The sequence below is a fragment of the Emiliania huxleyi genome (assembly GCF_000372725.1).
Source record: "Emiliania huxleyi CCMP1516 unplaced genomic scaffold EMIHUscaffold_26, whole genome shotgun sequence".
Lineage (NCBI taxonomy): Eukaryota > Haptophyta > Isochrysidales > Noelaerhabdaceae > Emiliania > Emiliania huxleyi.
This window is the reverse complement of record NW_005200088.1, coordinates 416,336-432,182: the sequence shown is the minus strand read 5'-3', so window position 1 is coordinate 432,182 and position 15,847 is coordinate 416,336. Positions and strand designations below refer to the sequence as shown.

Genomic DNA, 15,847 nt, shown 5'->3' with positions numbered 1-15,847 from the left:
CGCGGACTCTCCAGCCTCTAGCTCACCACCTCGCCTTCTCTGTCGCCCTCCTGGCCCAGGCCCACCAGTAGTAAGTCTGAGCTGTCCCAAACCGCACTTACCTCGGGTCTTCAAGCTCACACCGGCTCGTGATGCCACGGAGAGGGCTCCGAGATTGTCCCCGGTGGACCCCATCCGAGCCGATTGCGAGGGCATTACGGAGGTCATTATCGGCGCCATCGACTGTGAAATGTCCCGACCCACAGCCCTCATGCACTAGGCTCATGGATGCAGTCATAATATGTAGGCCTTGTCTCCCGAAGTTTGGAGCAATAGCCGCAAATAGTACTTTTTGGCACTTCATCGCGACACGTCCAGGTGCCGACAAAGCGGCTTCCCAGCTCACCACCTCGCCTTCTCTGTCGCTCTCCTGGCCCAGGCCCATCAGCAGCAAGTCTGAGCCGTCCCAAACCGCACTTATCTTGGGTGATGAAGCTCACTCTGGCTCATACCACGGCTCTGCAGCCTCACACACGCCCGTTTCAGCCACAGACACCGCCGGCACGCACTCCCACTTCACACACGCTCAAGCACAACCCCATCAAAGCACATCCCTGCTCAGAATGGGCAAGGGCTACCACCTGGTGACCCTGGTAGCCTCTGGCTCGCCACTGCACTCGGCTCCTCTGCAGCGGTCTCGGCTCTCGCCACCACAGCACGCCGACGGCAAGCTTTGACGCCCGTCTGGTGGACCTGCTGTGGCCACAGCCGCCCCTGACATGCATCTCGCACCATGACTCGACACCGGGCCCGCTCAGCTTGGTCGTGGCGGCGTGTGTGAAGGATGCGCGGCCGAGCCGCTGGCTGGCGCCGCTTGAGCGTCCGAGATGGCCGCAGCAGAGGCCACGCGTCGCGCCGCCGGCCAAGCCCAGCCTCTCCGCGGTCCAGTCGGTCAAGCTGGCGGGGCCGGCGAAGATTTCCGGGACGTGACCGCAACTCGGGCAGCGACAGCGCGCTTGAGCTGCGCATGTCCGACACCCCTCAAAATCGGGGTCTTTTCAATAGGGCCCACCTTGGCCTTTAAACAAAAGAAATCTCTTGCCCAGCAGACAGGCTCGACACAGGTGCGAACTGGCGCGTGCAAATACTATTCACAAATCCGAATCTTCACATTTCTTCCACCCCTCCCTATAGTGGGTGGGCGGTCTAAGGCGGGGGCGGGGGAGGCAGCGCCCCTCGTCCCGCGACGCCTCCGGGGCCCCATGTGGCGAGATCGATCCCGTTTGCTCCCGCGAACTCGGCAAACTGCAGTCCCAGGGCGCCCTTGAAGTTGGCCCTCTCAACGGTGGCCTCAAGAAACTTCGCGTTCATGAGGTTGGCCCCCTTGAAATCTGCAAAGTTGGCGTCAGCCTGGGTGAAGTCGGCGCCGTCGAGGTTGGCGCCGACGAAGCTGACAGACTTGAGATTCGCGCCGCCAAAGCTGGCCCCCTTGAGCGACGCGCCGTCCAGCTTGGCGCACTGCATGTCCACGCCGTCCAGTTTGGCACCTTGCGCGGGCGAGGGGGCGTATTAGGGGTTTCCACGTGCCAGGCCCGCGCGGGCGGTGGCGCTTGCATGGACGTCACGTGCCTTCGAGGTTCATGTTGCTGAGATCGGCGTTCTGCAGCTCGGCGCATGGCGTGCTGCCGTACTTGAAATCGACGCCGGGCCCGGCGAGCCAGCAGCACGGGCAAGTGCGCGTTGGGGGAGGGCAGAGACCGCGCGTCTGCAGGGGTCGGAGGAGAGAATGGTGGAGGAGATCGTAGTGCTAAGAGGCGGAGATGGCGGATTGGCGAAGCAGGCGAAGGCGCAGAGCGCGCGCCGGCTTGACGAGGCAGCGAGCGCCGTCGGGACGCGGCAAGACGTGCGTGACTTTGGAGGGCAAGTCGATGGCCATGCAGCGTGCATACTCTCGTGCGTACAAGCGCTGCCACTTTGGGACGAACTCCGTGAACTCGATCGCGACGCATTCAATGTCGAGAGCTAAACTTTGCGTGAGAGTGGTCGAGAGTTTGGGGTGGGGTGGGCGCGAGGTTCTATCTATAGAGTCAGGCGCGCACCGCAGTACTCTTGGCACTCGGCGATCGTCACCGCCTGCCAGATGGGATCCGCTTGCATCGTCGTCGGCCCAGCGCACGCGCCAGCCTTGCGGCCCGGGCCAGGAGGCTGCCAGAGGACCACACTGTTGGGCCCACGCGTGGTGAAGACCGGCGTCTGAGCAGCGGGCGTTGCGTGAGCGGCGACCGCTTGGGTGGCGGGCGGGTCTGGGCGACAGCAATTCCCGCAGTTGCACGATGGCAACTTTACCGCTTGATCTGAGCAAGTGGTGTCGTAGAACGTCCCGCAGGGGACGCCAACGCACACAACATTGCAGTCCGGGTGAATCGTCGGTGGCGGAGCCTGTGCGGGCACGACAAGGACAGAGGCAATAAGCAGGACCTTCGCCGGCATGAGAGACAAACCTCCACTCGAGGCCACAAGATGGCTCAGCGCGTGCGGCGGTGACACAGGGTGGACACAGCCCGGCGAGTCGAGCGCAAAACCCGAATTTATTTTTCGCTCGTCGCACAACACTGGGCACGGGACTGGCGCGCACTGGCACTAACACAGGTACACCACTGGAGCCGCCTAAGCGACTGCCGCGAGGACGGCGAGGCACTTAGCTCCGTGCACTCGACCGCCCCCGCCGCTGGCAAGCTCATTCACAATCTGCTCTGCGATGGCCGTGTGAAGAACGGCTGAGATGCGCTGCTTCTGCAGCCCCAGCCAGCTCTTGGTGGTCCAAAACAAGAATTTTCGCGGAGTTGTGTCGCCCTGGCGCCAAAACGGCACCGGCCGGCACCCCCGCGTAGGTAGGTGCTTTTGGTTATACGGCGCACATCCCGCTCATGCCGACCTTTCCTCTCTGTGCGTTCCACCCCGTCGTCCGCTCCCTCCCGCTTGGCGCCTATCCCGCCCTGCTCCGCCGGGAGGGGAGGGCCCTGAGGCGACCTATAGCTGCCAAACGGAAATGGAGCGCCCAGCGCCCAACACGGCCGTGTCCCTCCGGGGCAGTGGACTCTTTGGCGAGCTGGCCACGGCAACCTACAGGTGCAGCTGCTGCCCAAGAAGACCGAGGCCTTAGCTGGCCAGCGCGTCGTCGCTGTGTCGGCTGGAGACGTGCACAACCTCATTCTCACCGCCGACGGCGCCGTCTGGAGCTGGGGCAGGGGAGCCTCAGGCGAGCTGGGCCACGGCGACCTGCCTGCAGGACCAGCTGCTGCCCAAGAAGATCGAGGTCTGGTCGCAGGAGTGGGAGGGGGGCGAGGGGGCGCGTGGCTGATAGGAGTACGACCGACTCGGGAGAGGCCAAGATCCGGATAGGGTGGGAGGGCTGGCCAAGCGCTAGACGTAGAGCTACACGGATACTGTGGTGACTGGGGAGCTAGATGACGTGAGTGTGTGACGCTCTGAGGTCGTGTATACCGCGAAATCTCGTAATTCTTTACCTACAAACCCGGCGTTCTGCTTTAAAATAAAAAGAAAAACGCCACCGCTTTCTTACGTTTTCGGTGCTTGCTTCGCGACCTGTGCACGCCGAGACGCAAGGCGACCTCTACAGAAAGGCGCGAGTTGCGCGACGGCGCGACCGACCCCGCTCCTCCCATCCACAGGCGCGCTATGACAGGCGGCGTGCACGAGCATATGCGGGCGTGGGAGCCCGAGGAGGACAGAACGATCCTGCGACTGCTCGGCGAGCTGGGCCCAAAGTGGTCTCGCATCGTGCTCTCGCTGCCAGGCGCGTGCGCCCCTCTCGCCTCCCGCAAGCACCGTCCGCGCCGCCGTCGCTGCTCTCCATGACATCTGGCAGCGTCTTCCCCACCGCTCGCTCCTCGCCGCCGCCTCACAAAAGGAGGAGCAAGGGAGCTCGTACCTCTGGCCTGAGCGAGCCCTCGCTGCGCAGGCCGGTCCGTCTCGTCCGTGCGCAACCGCTGGCAGCGGATCGAGAAGGGGCGCAAGCTGCGCGAGGCTGGGCATGCGTCCAAGAATCGGTGCCAGCGCTGCGGCGCCCCGAAGCGAGGGCACGTCTGCCTTGCAAAGCTTGACCAGCGAGCAAGCGCCGACGCGGTGGCGGCAGCGGGCCTCGGCCAGGGCGGCGGCGGCGTCGCGACCAGCGCTCCTTCGCTCCCGCGGCATACCCAAGCCTCTGGAAGAGAGGCGGCCGCCAGCGGAGCATCGGCGGCGGTCGGCGGAGTTTCGGCAGCGGCCGGCGGAGTTTCGGCGGTCGTCGTCCCGTTCGGCGGAAGCCCCCCCCGCGCGCCAGACCGCTCCGAGGCCCGGCCCCTGTTTGGGAGGGTGGGCAGCGAGGGCCGCATCTGCTCTGAGCTCGGATTTGAGGCGAGATTGCACGAGATTGCACGGGATTGCACGAGATTGCACTGGAGTCAGCCACGGCTTGTTGAATGCTTCAGGCGCTCGCCGCCGCCGCGCTGATGGCTGCGCAGGCAGAGGAGGCCGAGGCGGAGGAGAGAGTGAACAGCGGCGGCGCGACTTCGGCGGCGGCGGCGTTGCCTTCGGTGCCGATGCCCGTGCGCCAGATGTCGGGTGCCCCGGCGGTGCCTCCGCTCGTCGAGATGTCGTCCTTCTCCTCCTTCTCGAGGGAAGGGGGCGACGCTTCCGAGACGCTTCCGAGACACCGCCCGAGGGAGGGGGGCGGCGAGGGGGGCGGCGCGGGGGGCGGCGCGGGGGTGGAGGGCGCGGGGGGCGGCGCAGAGGGCAGTGGGGAGGCGGAGGGCGGGGAGGCGGAGGGCGTGTGCGTGGAGGGCGTGGGCGTGGAGGGGGGTGCGATTCGCGGCGAGGCGTTCGGCGCGGAGGGGCAGTGTCGAGGCGAGGCTGCGGGGGGAGGGGAGGGGGGGGAGGAGCCCCCTGGAGCCTCTGCTGGGGCGGCACATCCTCCCGCGTCGGACGAGACGCCGGGCGAGGCTATGCCGCCGGCCCTCCACCACGAATCGTCGGTATATGCTCCGAGAGGCCGCCGAGAGGCCACCGAGAGGCGGCGGAGAGACCGCCGCACCCCTCTCCCCCCCTCGCCTCAACCAATGAATTGAGGACTCAAAAGTGGACCCGCCGGGTTGCTTGTGGCCCCCTCGCCTCGCCGGCCTCCGCGCCGCCCAGTCTCGTGCAATCTCGGGCAACCTCGTGTAATCCGCTTCTCGCCGCCCCTCAGGTCGAGTCTGCCTCCTCCGCCGGCGCGGCTGGCGAGCGGTTAGGCGGCGCGGCGCGCGGTGAGAGCTAGCTCTCACGCCTCACGGGGCAGGAGGGCCGAGGGTGGGTGGGAGGGGGAGGGGTGTGTGTGCATCGGGAGACGGGAGAAAGCGTGTGGGGAGGGGGGGGGTCCCGCTCTTGCCACGACGGCGGGTTTGAGCGCTCGCTCGTCTTGCGAGTTGCCTCCCGGGAGCGCCGGCGCGTGAGCAATGGCGCATGGCTCTTCCACCATCTGTATAAGGTAAGTATCTTGTAAGGTAAACTTCTCCACACAAAACCGCGGAAGCTGCCAGACTTATGACTTTGGGGGGGGCGGCGACCTCGACCGACTATGCTCTATGGAGGACCCGTCGCCACGGATACGCCAGACGGCGCAGGGCAGAAGAGACGGTGAGGCGGAGCAGACGCGCAGGCGGCAGGGCGAGACGAGGGAGGGAGCAGGACTTTGCGGAGATCAGCAGGAGGATGTACGAAGAGATTAGGAGCAGCAGGGACCCGAGGGACCATGTGGAAGACGGCTAGTGCTAGTCCCCCATCTCGGGAGGACGACCCCGGCTAGTCGCCGACCACACCCACAAAGAACCCTGCACAAAGATCGCAAGGGCGGTGACCTGTTCCTTTTTACCCATCTCACAGTCTGAGGGAGGGTGTAGAGGATGTAGAATGTAGAGCGCTGTAGAGCTGTAGAGATGTAGAGCGCTCTGGAGCGCTGTAGAGCTGTAGAGCTCTACATCCGCCGCGTGACGAGGCGCCTGCGTTGTAGAGCGATGTAGAGCGCGATTTTGTTGTAGAGTTTGTTGTAGAGGCTCTACAGCCAAACCGCCGGGAAGGCAGTGACTCAAAGAGGTCGAGCCGCGCTAATGGGGTTTTACCGAGCTTAGTGAAGCTCTGATGGACAGCCCTGACTATCCCTGACACACAGAGAGTCCCTCTGACGGCACACAACACCCTATAACTGCGTCATGACCAGCCTGCCATGTGTCGCCGGTGCCGCATTCGTCGCTGTGCTTCTTTAGCAGGCGGTGGACTGTCGGCTGCGAGGACGGTCGCATTTGCGCGAGGCGAGGCGAGCATTCAGACGCCTTATCTGCGCCATGACTCGCGCCAGCGCGTGCGGGAGCTCCTGGCTGAGCGTTGAGTCCAGGCGAGTTGCGCTGGCCACGATCGCTACGCCGAGCCGAGCTGACGCGCCGAGGTGCCGGCCAGTCGCAGCCGTGAGGCATGCCACAGCAGCAGAGGCATCTGCCACCCATTGGGCGGGCAGACAGAAGGCCAGGGCAGCACTGGCAAGTGCAACGCGCCTCATGTCGGAGAGCGACCGTGCCTCGTTCGCCGCTTATGATGTAGAGTTTGTTGTAGAGATTTCACGTTGTAGAGCGCCTCTACATCGCTCTACAACGCAGGCGCCTCGTCACGCGGCGGATGTAGAGCTCTACAGCTCTACAGCGCTCTACATCTCTACAGCTCTACAGTGCTCTACACTCTACATCCTCTACACCCTCCCTCAGCTCACAGTAGAGAGGTGTCCGTTTTATTTATTTTATTTATTTATGACTTTGGGACTTTCGCCCGGACTTTGCACTTTCGCCCGGATGCGCATGCGGATCGTGAGACGTGTGTGGGAGCCCACTTGGAGCACTTGGAGTGCAGCGGCTCCCGTGGTGTACCTGTGCTAGTGCCAGTGCGCGCCAGTCCCGTGCCCAGTGTCGTGCGAGGGAGTTTTGTTGTAAAATTCTACAACACCACTACGTTCGTTCAAGCACTCTTTCGCCTCGCTCTGCAGGCGCCGATGGTCCGTCCGTAGATTTTACTTGCTCTACGGTACCTAGGAAGCCTGTTGTAGCTAGTTCATTCACACACGTTCACCCTGCATGTTCGCACCACCCCCTACCCGGCTAGGAGCCGCGTAGGTGCCCGAACAGTGTGTGTGTCTCGCGCCTTGCGGGGGGGGAGCGGAAAGGAGGAACCTCTTCCCAAGAGCACCACTCTTGGAGCGCCGCCACTACCACCCAGAGCGCTGCAAGCAGCGCCGGGCAATGACGGCTTACCGCCCACCCAGCCCCCCCTCGGCACACCCCGGCAGCCAATGTGTGACGGCTCGAACCCGCTAAGCCATCCCGCAAGCGGAGCACTTGGATGGAGCACTTGGAGTGCAGTGCGGACAACACGCTTCTTTCGGCGGGCGTTTATGCGATCTCCTGCCGGAAAGGGGGGAATGCACAACGAAGCACCTGGCACGTCGCCTGCCGACGCGCCACTGCTCGGCCAGCGAGTCGTGCTCGGCGGGCTCTCCTCCCGCCCCGAGCTCAACGGGCAGCTGGGCGTGGCGCAGAGCTTCGAGGGCGGGCGGTACGCTGTGGCGCTCGAGGGCGGCGGCGAGAGCGTGCGGGTGCGGCCGGGCAATCTGTCGCCAGCGGTGTCGAGGGTTGGCGTGCCAGTCTCCGATGCGGTCGTGGCAGCGGCTGAGCGAGGCGAGGAGGAGGCGTTGCTGGCGTGGCTCGAGGGCGGAGGGCGGGCCGACGCGACGTACGAGAGAGGTGGCGTGAGCGGCATCACGCTGCTGATGGGCGCCGCCCGCACTCGCCACGAGCGGGTGGTCGATTTGCTGCTGCAGCACGGCGCGGAGGTCAATCTGCAGAGTAGCGACGGCTGGACTGCGCTGATGCTCGCCGCCTTCAACGGCCACGAGCGGGTGGTCGAGCTGCTGATACGGCACGGCGCTGAGATCAACTTTCAGAACAGCAACGGCCTCACCGCGCTGATGGCCGCCGCCAACCAAGGCCACGAGCGGGTGGTCGAGGAGCTGCTACAGCGCGGCGCGGAGATCAACAAGCAGAAGGACGACGGCCTCACCGCGCTGACGCTCGCCGCCGCCCGCAGCCACCCCGCCGTCGTTCTCCGCTTGCTGCGAGCGGGCGCTGACACGGCGGCGTGCGATGCATATGGCAAGACGGCGCTGCAGTGGGCCAAGAAGAAGGGCCACGCCGAGTGCGTCATGGTCTTGTCAGAGGCGGCGGCGGCTGCACACGGCCGGGCAGGGGCGGGCGGCGCTTCCTCGGGCGCGGCAGCGGCAGCGGTGGACGCGCCGCTGCTCGGCCAGCGAGTCGTGCTCGGCGGGCTCTCCTCCCGCCCCGAGCTCAACGGGCAGCTGGGCGTGGCGCAGAGCTTCGAGGGCGGGCGGTACGCTGTGGCGCTCGAGGGCGGCGGCGAGAGCGTGCGGGTGCGGCCGGGCAATCTGTCGCCGGCGGTGTCGAGGGTTGGCGTGCCAGTCTCCGATGCGGTCGTGGCAGCGGCTGAGCGAGGCGAGGAGGAGGCGTTGCTGGCGTGGCTCGAGGGCGGAGGGCGGGCCGACGCGACGTACGAGAGAGGCGGCGTGAGCGGCGTCACGCTGCTGATGGGCGCCGCCCGCAACGGCCACGAGCGGGTGGTCGACTTGCTGACACGGCACGGCGCGGAGATCAACCTGCAGAGCAGCGACGGCGGCACCGCGCTGATCGGCGCCGCCGCCTTCAACCACCCCGCCGTCGTGCGGCATTTGCTGCGTGCGGGCGCTGACGCGGCGCGCGCTGTTGACGGCAAGACGGCGCTGCAGTGGGCCAAGGAAGAGGGCCACGCCGAGTGCGTGCGCGCCTTCGAGGAGCACTCGTCGACCGCAGCAGAGGCTGAGGGGGAGGCGGCGGTCGCAGAATCAGCCGAACAGGCTGCGGAGGCCGCACGCGAGGCGGCAGCGGCAGCGGAGGCGGCGGAGGCGCGCGATGCTGCCGAGGCGGCGCTGCGCGAGGCGGTTGAGGCGTGCGAGCGAGGCGACGCCGATCTCGAGGCGCTCAGGGCGGCGATCAATGCGAACACCCGAGACGCCGACGGTTCGGAGGCGCTGCGGGCGGCGCGGCGGCTGCGCGACGAGCTGGCGGAGCGAAAGACCCGCGAGGCCAGGGCGCTGAAGCGGCAGCGGCAGAAGGAGGAGAAGGCGGCGGCGGCGGCAGCGCGGGCGGCGGAGCGGGCGGCGGAGGAGGCGGAGGAGGCGCGGGCGGCGGAGGAGGCGCGAGTGGCGGAGGAAGCGGATCGGGTGGTAGCAGAGGCTGCGGCGGCGCGGGCGGCAGAGGAGGCGGAGGCGGCGTCGCGCGCAAGGGAGGAGGCAGAGGCAAGGGCAAGGGAGGAGGCGGCAAGGGAGAGGGAGGAGGCGAGGATGAGGGCGGAGGCGGAGGCGGAGGCGGCGGCTGTAGAGGCGGCAGTGGCGGCCGTGGCGGCGGCGGAGGCTCAAGAGGTGGCGGCAGCGGCGGCGGCAGCGGCAGCGGCGGCAGCGGCAGCGTCGGCGGCGGCGAGTGTCGCCGCCCTCGCCGCCGCCGCCGCGCCGCCCGCCGCCGTCCCTCTCGACGAGCTCATCGCGGCGACCGACGGCTTTGCCGAGGCGCGCAAGGTGGGCGAGGGCGGCTTCGGGCGCGTCTACCGCTGCGACGCGCTGCCGTCGCTTCCGCGCGTCGCTTGCGGGTTCGCCGTCAAGACGGCGCTGGTCGGTGTCGGCGCCCAAGGCCTCGCCGAGCTGCAGAGCGAGGTGCGCACGCTCAGCGCGGCATGCCACCGGTCCTTGCTCCCTCTACTCGGCGTCTGCTTGGCGCCGGCGAGAGCGTGCCTCGTCTACCCCCTCTGTCGCGGCGGCAGCCTCGAGGACCGCCTCTACCGCGCTCCAGCCGCGCTGCAGCGGCTCCGCATGCTCGGCTTCGAGACGCCGCCTCCGCCGCTCTCCTCCGCCGCACGGCTCCGCGTGCTGCGCGACGCCGCGAGCGCGCTGCATTACTTGCACACGCTCTCTCCCATGATCCTGCACCGCGACATCTCGGCGGGCAACATCCTGCTCGACGAGCGCGGCAACGGCTACCTCGCCGACGTGGGCCTCGCGCGCGCGGCAGAGGCGACGGCCGGCGGCAATGGACAGGTCTCGCACCTATCGACACAGCGTATCTTTGGGAAGCCTGGCTACATGGACTCGATCATCATGCACGACAACCAGGCTTCGCAGCTCACGGATGGCTTTGCGCTCGGCATCACGCTGCTCGTCGCCCTGACCGGCCGCGGCGCCGTCGGCTTGCTCAACGCGTGCGACGATGCATTGGAGGAGCCCGACACGGCGGAGAGCATCGCGGCGGCCGACGCTGGCTGGTCGGCGGCGCAGGCCGAGGAGCTGATGCGGCTCGTGTTTGGGCTGGCATACGAGCGGAAGAGAAAGCGGATGCCGCTCGCAGAGGCACTGCCGCGGCTGGAGGCGCTAGTCGAAGCGGCGGGGGAGGTGGAGGAGAAGGCTGGGGCCGAGGAGCGCCTGTGTGACCTCTGCTGGGACGCGCCGCGCTCGGTCCGTTTCGCGTGCGGCCACGCTCTGTACTGCGAGGCGTGTGCGCCGCGCGTGCTGGAGCGCGACAGCAACTGCCCGGCCTGCCGCCAGCCGGCGCTGCCCATCGCCGCAACTGGGCGGTTGGTGGCGGCGCAGACGACGTTTCTTCACCAGCCGCCCTCGCGCACCGTGCCCCAGGCGCAGCCTGCAGGCGCCACGGCGGCGGCCGGTGGGCGAGGGGGGCGCGGTGGGCGGGGTGGGCGGGGTGGGCGGGGTGGGCGGGGCGAGCGCGGGAGGCCGCGGGGCGAGGGGCGCGGCGACGGCGGCTCGTAGCTCACACCGCAGTATACTACCCCTACTCTTATGGCTGTATTCCTTCGATCCTGTGTTTTCATTTTGTTCAGGAAACAGCGTTTTGTACCCGCAAATCCCCCCGCCGGCGCCGCCCGCGCGCCCCGGACGGTGTGTGTACGTGAGCTACGTCTCAGTACTCAGAGTAGCCGTGCCCGAGCGGCGTGTAATGGTTTTTTATCTTTTTATTTCATGCGCCTGCCGGGGGGAATTAGGTTCAAATCTGCTCAGACACAAAACTAATACACTCTCGGCAACGTCAACGACCCGTTGTGGTGACACTGCTTGACCTCTAAGCAGACTAAGAGGGCGAGAGATCAGTGTGAGGACAAATGGCAAATGCACACGAGGCAGAGAGTGCCGCCATCTACTGCCGTCGACTCGGGTCTCCGCGGGAGGCTCGTGGCGCTGCCTCAGGCGTCAGTCGTCCTCGCTCGGCAAGTCGTCCCGCTTGAGGATCTCGAGCCTACTCACAAGTGCCACGCGTAAAGAGGCGCCGTTCACGGCAGGTCATCGCGCCAGAAGGAAGCTCGAGCCGGCTCAGCGTGGCGCACTCGCCGCCGCACAGCTCCATCACCTCGTGCCACAGCGGCTTGGGCAGGCCAAGGCACTGCTTCAGTGCAACCTGTATCAATTGGTTGATGATGACTACTCTATCGATTCAGCAGCAAGCGGAGGCACTGCTTAAGCGCAACCGGCCGCGCGCACGCGACGGCGCGCCACGCGCCCTCGCCGGTGGTCAGGCCTGTGTGGCGGCCGAGGAACCAGCGGAACGCGAGCGGCGAGGCGCGGCCTATAAACTAGCATGCACTGGTTACCTAACAAGCCGAGGATACCTCACGGAACGCGAGCGGTTTGGCGCGGCCGGCGGCGACGGCCTCGATGGCCGCACGCTCTCCGCCTGTGAAGATGCGCGTCCCGGGCGACACCTCGACTGCACCCTCGAGCGACCCGTCGCCGTGCACCTGGATTGGTAATGAGTGCGCGTTTAATAACTAGTAATGGTGCCTCGAGCGACCCGTCGCCGTGCACCAGCAGCCCACCCGACTCCTGCTCCGACGGTCCTCCCAAGTACGCGCACAAATCGTCTCCGAACGCGGCGAGCAGCGGGCCGACCAGCGCCTCCGCCGCTCCCGTCTGCCGCAGCAGCAGCTCCGCCAGCTGCCGGTTCCCGCGCGCCGCCAAGGGGCGGTTAAGAGCGACTCCGTCCGCACCCGCGGCCGAGGAGCGAAGCACGAGCACGACCTGCTGCCACTCCTATTCATCATGCATAACCAGTGTGTCTCTCGAAATGATCGCAAACACCGGCACGACCTGCCGCCGCTCCTGCCCGGCCTCCTGGTACGCCTGCAGGAGCGCGCCACCCGCAGAGGCGGCATCAACGGTCGCCTGAAATCATTGGCAATGAGCAGTGACGGATCGCCGACTGGATAAGAATCGTCGGCAAGAGCGGCTGCCACTCCTGCACGTGATTGAGGAGCGGCCCCCAGAATCAGTCATTTACACGCGCGCGCAGAATCGCGGCATTGGCGGTCGCCTTGCCGCCCTTGGCCTTGGCCAGGAGCGCCTGCAGGGGAGCAGCGCCTGCAGGGTCAAAGGGAAGGCCCCGAGATCGTGCCGCCCTTGGCCTTGGGTCAGCAGCGCCGGAACTGCCTCGGGAGGTGGGCTCCACATCCCGGGCAGAGATTGCACGAGATTGCACAAGAGTGCAGTGAGATTGCACGAGATTGCACGAGCCTCTCTCCTCTACCGTAACAACTCCTCCTCCCCTCTCTCCTCTCCCTCTCTAGCGCCTGAAGCGTCTCCGCGACGAACCCCTCGCACAGCCGGTAGCAGTACGCGGTGTTGGCCAAGAAGCGCGCCTGCCAGAGACCCTGGCACAACTCATCCTCTCGACACCTCAGCATCAAACGAAGTGCTGGCCGGGAGCCTCGCCTGTCAGTGACCAATCAAACATGAACCAACTCGCTGATCATCGCATACGCAATGCTCGCCAGGCCCCGCGCCTCCTCGCCGCCATCACCGGCGCTGCCGCCTTTGGCCGCCGCGTCGCCGCTGTCGCCCTCCTCTGGGACAGGCAGCTCCGCCTGAAGAAGGAATGTCTCGGAAGAGTCTCGGAAGTGTCTCGGAAGTGTCCTCTGGGCCAGGTTGCCCCCGCCTCGAAGCGAGAGCGGAGTGCGCTGCCCAGCACGCCCCCTCCGCCGCCTACGCCATCACCTCGGAGACTCTCGGAGACTCTCTGGGGCGATCTCCGCATCCGGGCCTCGAGAGAGATGGGGAGATATGGGGAGATATGATGGTCAGAGACAAGCATCTGGCTCTCTCGCCGCCGCTGGAGCGCAGGCTCTGCGTCAGCTGCGCCTCGAGTGGCATCCGGAGCAGCATGCCGCCCGCCTGCAGGGAAAGGCCCAGGAGCTGTCTCGGAAGGGACCAGGAATTGTCTCGGAAGGGTCTGTGATGTGCTGCCCGTTTCCCCTCCCGTCCGATTTCACTCTCTCGGTGGCGCGCCTCCACTGGCGACTCGTGCGCCCAGCTCCCCTCGGTGTACTCGCGCCACAGCTCCTCGCTTTGCTCTTTCAGCAGCGCCTACAGGAAGCTCCGAGAGGTTCCGCGAAGGGTTCCCGGCTCTGCCGCCGCTGCCGCGACAGCGGCGCCTCGTTGCCGGGCGCGACGACGAGACGCGGTGCCGAGGACGCCGCTGCCGCGGAGGACGGCGTCGCGTCGTCCGGTGCGGCGCCCTCTCCGTCCGGCGTCGCCTCGGTTGTCAGCTTGAGGCCTCCGGAGATGAGCTGCTGGCGGAACTTGCGCCACTCCTCAGGGCTTGGACCAGAGGCGGGCGGGTCGGCGGCGCACAGTGCTGGAGCGCCGCAGCGGGTAGTGCGTGTAGGGAGCAGCCTGAGGGTGGAGCAGGCCGGCACGGAGAGGAGGAGGAGTGCGGCGCTTGACGGCCACATACACAACCAGATGAGAATTCTTTAAACCAAGTCGTTCTTTCAGACGCCGTAGCGCGCTGCCATGGTGGCCGCTGCCTTGGGCAGTGGCCACGGTGGCCGACCCAGGGCTCCTACGCGGCTACAGCCGCGCGCGACCGCTGCCGCTGGCACCGGTCGCGAGGACTCTGGCTCGGCATGCGCGCCACCGGCCGGTGTGCCGCGCTCCGCAGAACGACGCCTGGATGCAAAAGGCATCCCGGGCACGTTTCAGCAGAGCTCGGCCGGCCGGCCGCCGCGATGGGGCGGCGAGCACCTGGAGGCCCCGCCTGGCGCTGCTGCTTCAGCTCGACCGCCGGGCGCGCCGCGAGGCGAGCAGCTGCGAGGCGAGCAGCTGCGAGGCGAGCAGCTGCGAGGCGAGCAGCTGCGAGGCGAGCAGCTGCGAGGCGAGCAGCTGCGAGGCGAGCAGCTGCGAGGCGAGCAGCTGCGAGGCGAGCAGCTGCGAGGCGAGCAGCTGCGAGGCGAGCAGCTGCCAGGCGAGCAGCTGCCAGGCGACCTGCTGCGAGGCGACGTCTGCCGCCGCGCTGGCCACCCGCTTCCTCGCCAGCCCCTTCTCACTCTCGAGGAGGAGCTCTGCGACGTGCTTGGCGTCAGTCTGGACGACGCCGACGTGGTTGTCCTCCGGGAGGCCCTTCGGCGGGTGGGGAACCAGAGCGAGCTGCGGCGGGCGGGGCCGCGAGGCGGCGGCGAGTGGCGGAGCGTCATGCGATGCGGCGGCTGCCAGGGCTGTGTCCACCCGCGACTCTTTGACCTGGGCGCGCAGTGCGCTTCGTCTCCCTGGGGCAACCCTTTCCCCCTCCGCGATCCCCGCGACTCGTTTGGGCGCAGGGAGTGCGTCCGCGAGTTTGCTGCGCGCCTTCGGGCCAGCCCTGCTTTTGTCGAGCGCGTCCGAGGTTCCGCTTCTACCCGCACGGGCTGGCGCCGGCCGCGGAGCTGCTTCCCCTGGCCCAGTTCTCGTCCACCAACGAGTTCTTGCACCAGGCGCAGCGACGGTACACCTCTGGCGTGCACCATGCTAACTGGCTCGACCTTGCCGAGGAGCTTACCGACGAGGCGCTTCGCAGCGGCGGCCGCAAGGCGCCCTCCAAAGGCAACAAGGTCGGAAGACGCCAGAACCACAAATGCTGGCGAGAGGCGATCCGTTTTGTCGCCGTCAGCCAACCAGGGGCCGGCGCCTTCCTCAACGCCATCCCCATGCGTGATGACATGAAGATGGAGTCCTGGGCGATGCGCGTCACCGTCCAGCGCCGCCTTGGGCTCCCCCTTGATGTCGCCTGCCAGGCGGTGGAGGCAGGCAAGAGGGCACCCAGCGGCCAGCTACACGACGTCCTTGGCGACGCCGCGATGGTTAACCCTCGGTCAAAGCATGCTACAAGACACAAATTTCTACTCAAACGTTTGGTCAAATGCCTCCGCTCGGCGTGGGGCATGATCATCGAGATGGAGCCGACCGCACACCTCAGTTACAGTAATCCAAAACAACCTGACGTGGCGGCGGCAAACATCGGCAGGGGGCACAGGCGCCTCGTTGCCGATTTGAAGCTCACGAGCTCGCTTGCGAGCACGGGCAAGGACACGGCCGGCGACGGAGAGCTCGGCTGGAAGGGGGCCTACGTGCGCTTTGGCAACACGGAGACCGGGCTGCTCAAGTTGGTCAAAGGGCGCGGCAAGTGGTCTCCGTCGGAAGCGACGGCAGCGGCGGTGGCGGGGGAGGAGGAGGAGGCCGAGGAGGAGGGGGAGGAGGGGGAGGAGGAGGATGCCCCCAAGAGAAAGCTCACGGAGCAGCCTGGCGATTACCCCTTTGCGCGGCAGCAGGATTGCGATCTACGTTTGTTTGATTTTGAGGCTTTCGGAGGCTTTGGCAAGGAGGTTCGCAGCACCCTGAGGGAGGCGGCGAACCAGCTGAGCAATAAACTTT

General features: G+C 66.8%; 4 protein-coding genes across 4 annotated transcripts; 2 read left to right on the top strand and 2 right to left on the bottom strand.

The window, feature by feature from the left end:
* Window positions 1-1,058: 1,058 nt before the first annotated feature.
* Window positions 1,059-2,550, bottom strand: EMIHUDRAFT_354261 (hypothetical protein). Its single transcript, XM_005777523.1, has 4 exons — window positions 2,079-2,550; window positions 1,834-2,001; window positions 1,609-1,737; window positions 1,059-1,526 (listed from the first exon to the last, which is right to left on the bottom strand). Exons 3-4 carry the CDS (start codon window positions 1,619-1,621, stop codon window positions 1,186-1,188), a joined length of 354 nt encoding a protein of 117 aa, XP_005777580.1. The 5' UTR covers window positions 1,622-1,737; window positions 1,834-2,001; window positions 2,079-2,550; the 3' UTR covers window positions 1,059-1,185.
* A 1,128-nt stretch (window positions 2,551-3,678) lies between these two features.
* Window positions 3,679-5,293, top strand: EMIHUDRAFT_206283 (hypothetical protein; the record flags this gene model as incomplete). The annotated part of the gene is made up of 4 exons (XM_005777522.1): window positions 3,679-3,829; window positions 3,962-4,281; window positions 4,470-4,613; window positions 5,225-5,293. 4 exons carry the CDS (start codon window positions 3,679-3,681, stop codon window positions 5,291-5,293), a joined length of 684 nt encoding a protein of 227 aa, XP_005777579.1.
* Window positions 5,294-9,637: 4,344 nt separating this feature from the next.
* Window positions 9,638-10,357, top strand: EMIHUDRAFT_53643 (hypothetical protein; the record flags this gene model as incomplete). The annotated part of the gene is made up of 1 exon (XM_005777521.1): window positions 9,638-10,357. A coding segment is annotated over one exon (720 nt), but the record flags the coding sequence as incomplete, so codon positions are not given.
* Window positions 10,358-14,028: 3,671 nt separating this feature from the next.
* On the bottom strand, window positions 14,029-14,796 carry EMIHUDRAFT_450461 (hypothetical protein; the record flags this gene model as incomplete). The annotated part of the gene is made up of 2 exons (XM_005777520.1): window positions 14,029-14,323; window positions 14,399-14,796. Coding segments are annotated over 2 exons (509 nt in total), but the record flags the coding sequence as incomplete, so codon positions are not given.
* Window positions 14,797-15,847: the final 1,051 nt, after the last annotated feature.